Source organism: Schistocerca serialis, chromosome 3, assembly GCF_023864345.2.
Source record: "Schistocerca serialis cubense isolate TAMUIC-IGC-003099 chromosome 3, iqSchSeri2.2, whole genome shotgun sequence".
Lineage (NCBI taxonomy): Eukaryota > Metazoa > Arthropoda > Insecta > Orthoptera > Acrididae > Schistocerca > Schistocerca serialis.
In genome coordinates, this window is record NC_064640.1 from 361,726,174 (window position 1) to 361,736,728 (window position 10,555).

At 38.0% G+C, this 10,555-nt stretch overlaps 1 protein-coding gene across 1 annotated transcript in view; it reads left to right on the forward strand.

Annotated features, from left to right (window-relative positions):
- LOC126470167 (protein jagunal) overlaps positions 1-10,142 on the forward strand; it is a 54,553-nt gene extending 44,411 nt beyond the window's left edge. The window contains exons 3-4 of the mRNA XM_050097808.1: positions 8,633-8,848; positions 9,796-10,142. Coding sequence (XP_049953765.1) covers positions 8,633-8,848; positions 9,796-9,924 — 345 coding nt within the window. The 3' untranslated portion in view covers positions 9,925-10,142. The remainder of the gene's footprint in view (positions 1-8,632; positions 8,849-9,795) is intronic.
- Positions 10,143-10,555: the final 413 nt, after the last annotated feature.

The window sequence follows — 10,555 nt, forward strand, 5'->3', positions numbered from 1 at the left end:
AATCAGAAAGAAGAAATTGCCGATTGTAGATGTCCTTCCTGTAGTATCATGCCTTATAAATTGATGCCGGTCCACTTGAATAAGAAATCTGCAAATCAGAAGTCAAAAGTTCTTAGAGTACAAAAAAAGCCCTCTTGAAAACAGCCATTATCTTTTCAAAATGGAAGATTAATAAAATTCACAAGCATCAGGCGAAGTGTGGAATAATGGATCACTTAATCAGGTAGGTAGGTAGGTAGGTTAGAGAATTTAAAAAGAGAATTGGGTTGTCTTAAATTAGGTACAGAGGGAATCAGTTAAATCTGATAGCAACAAGAACAACACTTTTGTTCTGGAGAGTACAGATTAATCAATAAAAAATCAAATAGTATATATATATATATATATATATATATATATACACTTACTCTTACAGATCAATAAAAAATCAAATAGGATTAAAGTATATATATATATATATATATATATATATATATATATATATATACATACTTTAATCCTATTTGATTTTTTATTGATTAATCTGTACTCTCCAGAACAAAATTTTGTGTGTGTATATATATATATATATATATATATATATATATATATATACACACACACAAAGATGTAGTGACTTACCAAATGAAAGTGCTGGCAGGTCGACAGGCACACAAACATACACACAAAATTCAAGCTTTCACAACAAACTGTTGCCTCATCAGGAAAGAGGGAAGGAGAGGGAAAGACGAAAGGATGTGGGCTTTAAGGGAGAGGGTAAGGAGTCATTCCAACCCCGGGAGCAGAAAGACTTACCTTAGGGGGAAAAAACGACGGGTATACACTCGCGCGCACACACACACACACACACACATATCCATCCACACATATACAGACACAAGCAGACATATTTATTTTCCGCTTTCAACACTACCGCTGCTATAAAATCCACCGTTTCTAGTTCAATAACAGCTGCTTTCACGGATTAAACAACCATTTCGGCGAGTTCTAATTACTTTCACTTTATTTCCACTTCCGTTTTTCGCACATCACTGATCATTTTTAGCCGCTCCCCACAGGTTTTAACGTCATTATTTCTTCGTCAGACTATTGTTAACCCCATTTTCGTAATCTTTCACCACAACACCACTCCTTTTAATACATTTACACGTTTTTTCGAAATTTTCTCGAATTTCTCCGCCCTTTTACGTGTTTTAGCGGCAACACAACCACCTAACCTTCATGCACATCGCTGTCTACCAACCCAAGTTCACCACAGGATCAACTTAACCATCACTTTTTCGCCTTTTTTCATACCAGATCTCCAGTTACTTTCTAGTTCACCCTTATCTCTCCCCATATTTTTTTTATCTTTCATTTTCATTTCAACCTCATGTTACACTTTCCACCTTCCAATACCGTGTCACCCTCACAACACCCCCACAACGACCCCATTAAGTTTTATTTACATTCCCTCTGCAAACATGCCTTCACCCTAGCCAGATTACGCTCGCATATTTTATTTTCTCAGGCTTGTCTGACATTTGGCATAACCCCCAAAGGCCTCACACTTAAAGTTCCCATCTCTGGCTGCAACCCTTCTTTCCATCAGTCCCTATACCAGTTCCAAACTGAACAATCCATTGCCCTCACCCACCTAATCCTTCACCTACACATCTACTCAGCCAATGAACACACCCGTCAACTCCTATCCTTAATAAAAGTCCTCAATCTTTCCTCTCCCACATCCACACCGGCTATTCAGAGCATCCCCCTACAGGCCAACCGCAAATTAGAACAATGTGCCACCCTTCACCTCAAAAAACTATCCAATCTCCTGGTTTCCCACCTCCGGCAAGGCAACTCACTCACCCTTCAAAATTTTTCCAGCAAACCTCAACCACCTCTCATTGCACACAAACCCAGTCTCTCCCATCTACTCAGTCTCCCACTTCCAGCTCCACTCCCTCCAAAACCTCAAAATTCGAATCAACACAATCTGGCACCACAACACCCTAATTCAGTAGTTAACCTTTCCTCCAAACCTCTCTCCCAATCCGAAACCTCTGTCCTATCCAAAGGCCTCACCTTCAGCCCCACTCCCAGATTCAACCAAACAGCCCTCGAGGTCTTTAAATATGTCTGCTTGTGTCTGTATATGTGTGGATGGATATGTGTGTGTGTGTGCGCGCGAGTGTATACCCGTCCTTTTTTCCCCCTAAGGTAAGTCTTTCCGCTCCCGGGATTGGAATGACTCCTTACCCTCTCCCTTAAAACCCACATCCTTTCGTCTTTCCCTCTCCTTCCCTCTTTCCTGATAAGGCAACAGTTTGTTGCGAAAGCTTGAATTTTGTGTGTATGTTTGTGTTTGTTTGTGTGCCTGTCGACCTGCCAGCACTTTCATTTGGTAAGTCACTACATCTTTGTTTTTAGATATATTTTTCTTACGTGGAATGTTTTCCTCTATTATAACCATATATATATATATATATATATATATATATATATATATAATTTCAGTAACTGTTACATATTTCCCAGTGGTTCCATTATTTTAAATATCTCAGTCTTTTACATCATTGCTCATGTACTCTGATGGAAATATTTTGATTAGAGCTCCTTGTCTTGGGCACTATTTTTCTGTCCCAGATCTGTTTGGATCTTCCCAGGTCTTCCTTATCCTTATTTCTCCTGTATGTACAGATTTATTTATCTTGGACTTACAGATTTACTGTACAGGCCATTGTACAACGTATTGCAGAAGTTAGTTGGTATAGATAATAACTATGCAAAAATAAAGAAAGTAAAATTTTCACCCGAGGGAAGACTTGGACCAAGGACCTCTACGTCTACAGCTGCTCACGCTACCACAGGACCACAGCACTCCTGAGCGCACATCCTCCTTGATGTTGCCTATGTCCCCCATGGACTACTCAGTTTGTATATTTTGCTTATTTTTTCGCAGTTCCACACAACTTCTTCCTGTTTCCTCAATTGATCTGTGTTCAGTTTATCAAGGCCTATCCACTGTGCCAAGTTATAACTAAATCTGAGGGGAGTGCGATGGGGAGGTTCCCTTGTTAGAAAACATGTAATTAGTATGAGAAAATAAAAGTTTTGGGAATCGAGCGACAGAGATTGGATTAACTTTTTAGTGCATTCCAGGTCCATAGGATGGATTATCTTTATCTTCTGCAAACTCCTCCACCAGCTTCCTCTTGTTCCTCCTCCTGTTTACTCTTGCTTGTATTTCTAGACTCTTTACAGCCCTGTCTGCAGCCCGAAGGCGTTCCTTGTCTAAAGCAAGCATCGCTCGTTGTTGTGTTTGTAGATTTTGCTTCCATTTTCTTCAGTTGCAGTTACTGCAACACTGTTCCAAAAGGTGGTCATGTATGAACACTTATCACATTTCAGTTGTATTTCACTAGCAAGTCCTACGTGCTTTATTATGGAGAGTTCCAGACCAACTTCACTACAATGAATACATCTTACACAGTTTGAAAAAATTCCTTTGAGAACCGACATATCAAATATTTCATTCACGTCCGATTCGCCCATAAAACATTCATAGTTTTCACTCATTGAACCAAGCTTCTTCTGTGAAGTATTTTCTTTCCCACTTTGACTGCTATGGGCAGGTGTACTTGAGTGGTTAGGTTCACTCACTTGGTTATCGTCTTTATTGTTTACAGTAATAACACATACCTTTGGCTTTCCAACATTTCTCCTTTTCTTAAAAGCCTTCAGAGGATTTCTAATAACTTTACTTTTACTCATTATTATACTTCAACAAAACAGAGACTCAAGAAACAGAATTAATTACGAATATTTTCGAGATAACGACAGAGTAAATAAACATGAAACAATTGACAATCACACCAGCGATATATATTGAACCATCACAGGTTAGCCACAACACATACTTTATCTCACATCACTAAAATGTACCTCATGAACACGGACGTTAATAATAACACCATTTGACAGCAGTTTAACAGCGCCACAGTGGGTCACGCCCATGTAGAACACATTTCAAAAAAAAATTTAAAAATAGTTGTAGTCTTCGGAATTGAATAAATTATATATCTATTAAAAGGTAATAGTCTGCAGATTCAGAAAACGCAAAAAAAGTAAAAATGGAACTTTTCATGATTTTGAGCCTTTCCGGAGCCCCTTAATGCATATGTATCAGGTGTCATTGCTCTGAATGGGTGTCCTGAAAGTATCTTGCACATACATGACTGATATGAGACTCAGAACTATAGCATGGTTTATGTTCACTGATAGAATTGACTACATCATCATTTGTAAATAATCATCAAATGCTGCTGACGTTGTTTTCAGAATTTATTTACTGGTGTACCTAGGATTGACCCATCATACTTTCTGGATAATGTACATAATTTTTGCATGATCTCTCAGACATATTTTTATCTGTTGGTGCCCATGCGACTAGTCCTCCAGTTTATATTGTCGTTCTGAATTCTCGAATGTAGTGTTCCAACAATTGCATCAAACTTCTTGTCCAAAAGTGCCTTGTTCTTCAGCTTTTTCTAATCATCACAACCTGCCTCCTCTTCGTGTTTGGTTATTCTGTTTTCACTAAGTTCTTCAGGTTCAGCAAAGCGATGCAGTGGTTAAAGCATTGTCCTTCTATTAGTGAGAAACAAGCTTTACATTTTTCCAATCCAGAATTAGCTTTTGCACTCTTCCTTCTTTTCATAACATTCATTTTCCAGAATGTGTGTTATTCTATGGACAGTTCAGGTATACCCAAAGGAGATATACTGTCCTCTTCTGCTTCATTATGCTGGACAGTTTCTTCGTATTTGCTGTCACTCTACATTAAACAATTCATACGCTAATGCATTCAGTTGGGCGTTGAGCACATGAGGCCTATATATTGTGTGTGTTCCGTATTTCAAATTTCTTTCAGTAAGACTTCGTTAAATTTTAAGAACCATTATATTGCATTATAAGTCCATTTGGTTCCTATTCTAAATTAGTTTGTAATGTAGTATTTGTTTACACCCCACACTGAATGCCATTTATCATGTGTGTAATTTTATATTACTAAAAATGATTTATGTTAATTATATTTATTAACTATAAAAATTGCGCTTTAGTGCAGCATTTGTTATAAGTATCAAGTTAAAGGATTACACGCACAGCTGCAGTAATATAATTACTGTCTAAAATAACTGCATTTTGTAGTCATTGAATGTTCCATTTTGGGCTGCTGCTAATTTTATTGCAGTTACTCTTTATGAAACATATTCTTTCCATCAGACTCCAGTATTAAAAAGAAAACATTATTCTCATTATATTAATAACTATAATTGGTCACTTACCAAGGTGTTAATTATTACTTTGAGACAAACTGAACAATGACAGGCAGACTTTTACTCGAGGGCTTGGGTGTATGCTAATTGCCAAGCAAAGCACTGACAATGAGACTCATGGCACTTAGCACATGGAGCATTTTTGCTTGGTTGGTGCGAATACAGCAGTTGGACTGTGTGATTTGACCCATTCTAGACAGGGTCCCTGCTGTTATCACCAGTGACTCTCACCATTTGTCATTACACTCAGAAGTTATCTCGAGGAATATCAAATCACAAGCTGAAATGCCTTACATCACACCTTGCAATGAAGTACTCCACACAAGGAGTACAGCTGTTCCATAGCAATCTGTAAAATTTGCTGTGCGCATGTCCTGACATCTGATTCCCAACCAAATAATTTGTTAGCAACTTTTTTCCTTGCATAACACTCTCCTTTTCCGATGCTTTTTTTAAAAAAAAAAACATTCCTCTGTAAAAGCATTCATGTGTGATTTTAAGACATGTTTAGTTTCTTCAATATCTGCAAGTTCTGTTCCCTGTTGTTTCATAAGTATTGTCTTCAGACTAGTCTATTGTGCAATTTCACTGACAAACAAGGTGACAGCAAACCTTCTGTCTGGCCCTTGGAACCTGCATGTATAATGGCCATCCACAGTGCATAGCATTGTCCTCTAGTGAGATCTTCCTGTACCTGGGTCTCCACCAAAATACAGAACGGCTCAAATTGACTATGCATTGACAAATATTTTTTAATATCTGTTAATGGGTTTTTGTCACTGCAATCTCTCTGTATAGATTTTATTGCCGGATTATTTTGTTACATACATTCTTCACTTGACTCTTTATTCCTTTTTGTGCAGAACTCTACTTCATTGAACCATGTTGTAATCTTCGTAGTGAGCCAACTGAGTTATTATACATCCTTAAGATGAGTAGTTTCTACTTTCACAAACCTGATAAGCTTTTGACGCTGTGTGTGTGTGTGTGTGTGTGTGTGTGTGTGTGTGTGTGTGTGTGTGTGTGATATCATTGCTTGCTTTCCTCATCTCAGATTTCTTGTATTCACTTTTTAATAGTGGTAATTTTTACTGTCATCATTCTGGAATCATTACTGAGTGTCACTCTTGTGTGTTGTTATAATTAGTTGATATTCATTCTGTAGTTTGACTATTTCCTAAAGTGTCAATTTTTGGTTACCAGCCCTTTATATAATCAACACCATATTATTTCTGCACCATGTGTGGAATAATTGTGTTCATTAAGTAAGATCTTATGTGCATTAATATTCTGAAACTCTATAAAGTTATTCAAGTGCTCCCGCAGATATGCTTTGACAGATTTACAACAAAATATTCTGTATGTTCTTGCAGTACACACACAATTTTTTTTCGTACAATATCTTCTTTGGTGGTGGTGATCAATGCATGTTTAGTTTTCTGTGTTGTCCCAGAGCTTCTTTAAAAGTACTGAATTTCTAGTTCTAATGTCACTTTTGGATGAAAATTGTTGCAGATGAATAGTAGACAACAGTTTCATAATGGTTAGTCAGAAGGATGAGAAGTAATGCTGTTTCCCTTGGTGCAACTGTGGTTTTGCACTGACCTTAATCCAATCCATATGCAAGCCTTTGCTGAACAGTGCTGAAAAAGAGTCCCCAATCTTTTTTCTGCCAATTCCATGCACCTCCTGTGGTTGCATGCAGAGAATTCGGTTTTACACAGAAAATTGTGAGACTAGCACCCGAAGAACACGTAGTTCTTCACAGTATGTGTACTTGTTTCAGTCACAGCAAAGTCTTTGTGCAAAATTGTTAGTCATCTGAAAAAACTTGCTGTATGTTATGTATTACAATTTTGTGAGTATTTAAACTGTCTGCAAGAGCGTGATCAATTGTTTTTACATTTTATATAGCGGAGGTAGATCATACCATGCCCACTTGTGTGACTGCAGGAAGTACTCCATATTTTCACTAACTGTCTTGAAGCCACTATAAGGGAACTTGAAACACTAATTTTGACAAAATAATCGCTGTTATAATACACAGTATTTCATTGGAGTGTAACAATAGTGTATATGCACTCTAAAGCAACTCTTAACAAGGTGACCGATGGGAGTAGCTTGCTTTGAATGAAACTGAAAAATGCTAATTGGTATTTAATCCATTCTGATCACTACCAGCTTTAGATAATACTGTGTTTAATAGGACTATCATGTCAATAAATAAGGTGTAGTTGACATTGCGCAACAGGGTAGCTTTTCTCTCACTTTCCTGTGTTGAGCAGTACAATGACAATTTCAAAAGCATAGGTGGAGACTGACTTGCAAATTTTTTTATTTTAATTTATTTTTCACAAAAGTCTTATAAACGTGCGACATTCAGGGCTCTTGGAGCAGTTTGGGGCTTGAGGGTAAGCACCAGTTTTCTGGGATGTAATAAGCTTTTGGGTCACTTACGAAATTTAGTTCATGTGGCATGACACATCTCAAAAGTGACTAATTTATTTATGTAAAAAATGCAAGTCTTGCCACCCACCTCAGCATATCTGTATCTTCCATAAATATCCATGAAAATTTGTCACAGCATTTGGATGTAAACGGGATACTAGGCAAACACTACTTACAGCTGTTTATATGAACATACTATTTTTGTAATTATTCTTACTTAAAAAAAGAGAAGGCAGCAATAGTCTTCACATAATATTTTGGTAACCAATGTAGTTGTCTTCATCAAGTGCTACATGCAGTGATTTTAAAGTGAGCTTGTTGATTAGACTCCGACTAGAAATCACAAGAAGTACTTTGATTATATTTCATACTGGAAGATGTGTGCATGTGTTATTAGATTAGCATAAAGGTTATTTAGTCTGCTTAAAATGTGCAGCTACAAACACAGTGAAATCTGTTTATTAAAGTGTAAGACCTTCAGAAATCATTGCTTGGGTATCTATTGGTAGTGTGTTAATTTCGTCTGGATGATACGCTTTTCAGTAATTATCTTGCATTTCATCAGCTATCTGTCATGCAGTATATTCAAAGCTATTCATGCTGTAATAAAACTGTCCAGAGGTGAAAGCAGTTGGTTTTGCTAAATAAACCATTGCAGCCAGTATGTCATTTATTGTCTAGGAGTCAAGTACATCTGCAACTCATAGGACCAAATGTATCATGTATTACCATTCTAAGTTGATCTCCTCATTAAGACTATGTAAGGATGACCTTTTTTCAGTAAAAGGGGGATATCCTTATAAAATATCATTTATTCTTTATATATATTTCAACGTTTACACTAGTGTTTAACAATGTTTCAGCCACTCTGGTGGGAGTATATCTGGTGCATTAGTCTGCTCCTGTCATTTCTTGGATTGGCAGCTGTACGCAAGAACAGGATAAAAACCATGAAACAATATATGATGGGAATAATTCTATTTGGATTTGGCCCACTTATGTATGCAGCAGTGTTCTATTTCACTGAGGTGTTGGAATACCTCAGTGATGGTGAAACTGAGGAAATTCAGATGTGGCAAGTAAGTATGAAGAGTGTATACATACATGTCTCCCCCCTAACTCTTTCACCCTCTGCCCTCCACAACTCCCTACCACTCCCTCTCCCCCTCCCCCTATCCCTCCCTCTCCCCCCCCCTCCCTCTCACACCCTCGCTTCACACCCTCCCCACCACTGTGCCTCACCCCCATCCACCCACCCACCCACCAACTTGGTTTCCCCTGCAAATCCCTCTTATAACTTCTTTTCTTCCCTCTCACCCTCCTTGGCTCACTCTCACTTGCACCACCCCTCAGCTACCTCTCGCCTCGATCTTGCCCCCTCCCCTCCCCACCTCTGCTCCATCTCGCCCTCCCCTCCCCCCCCCCCCCCCTCCCAAGGTCCATCTCAGCCCCCGCTCATTTGACATCCCTTCACTCCATCTTACCACATCCCACTCTGCGCTGTCCCATCCCAACACTGTTCCTTTGTCCCACTTCTGCACCCTTCACCTTGTCTTATCCCACCCCCCACTTCCACCCCCTTCACCTACATGCACCTAATCATACATCGCCCCGCCCCGCCCCGCCCCTGCCCCGTCGCATCTCGCCGCGGCCCTGCCCCATGCAGCTATTTTAAATAGTGGCAAGGAAACTGATAACAACATAATTAATTTTAGTATGAGTGGTCTTCTGCTCAAACTTACTTGCAAAAGAAGATAGTTATAGTTTGCTGATAGTTCCTGCACAGCATCAAGTACAAGATTATAAGTACTGGATTGGCAGATTAAAGTTTTTACAAGTATAATGATTTCATCTGTGTATGTTTCTTTATGAGTGTTGTTCTCAAGGAGGTTAGTCTTTCTGCTTCTTGTGACTGTAAGGTTAATGTGTAGCTTCCTGTATTTTATGTCTTACCACTACAAACCTTATTTGCTGCCTAAATATAGCAAGTTTTTTCATCAGTTTAATATTGAAATTTTCTTTCCAGGGATACCCCTATGCACTACTGTGGTATGGATTCATCTTACTAGCTGTCCAAGTCCATTTCTTTTCCTTGTACTTTGCATGGAATCTTGTAACTGCTTGGAAAGCCAGAGGAACAAAAAAAGTTGACTGAAAGTGCATTTTTTAATAATTTCATGTATTCAGTTTTGTTAATGATGCCCCTCTGACAATTCATTGGTTTTTTCTTTTTTAAAAAACATTTTGTTCACTATACCAGTATTTTAATTCACAAGTTGCAGATGGATGCATACAATAATGTAACATGCAGAACAGGCTTGTATTTAATGTCAGTGTGTTAATACTGCATAAACAAACTGATTATTTCATGAACCTATTTATTTTCTCAACAAACAATTTATTTTCAAAATATTGTTTCAATCATTCATTAGATTAGCTTTAATTATTCTGAAATTGTATCACTGTCACCATTGAAGAAGAAGAAGGATGATGATGATGATGATGATGATGATGATGATGATGATGATGATGATTGGGGGAAAATGGGTGCAGCATTTATTAGCTACCTCAGGTTCCTTAAAGCTGAATACCTTGGGAGCATTTGCTTTATTTTGAAGTGGGAGAAAATTATAAACATTTATTACAACTTTGGCAATCTTTCATGCTCCCTTTCACTTTAACCATCTTGTCATAATGAGTTCCTACTTTGTTTATAATTTAATGAAGCTGAATATTTGACCCAGCCTCCAACAAAAGTTTCAAAAGCTTACATGTTGTATGAGAGT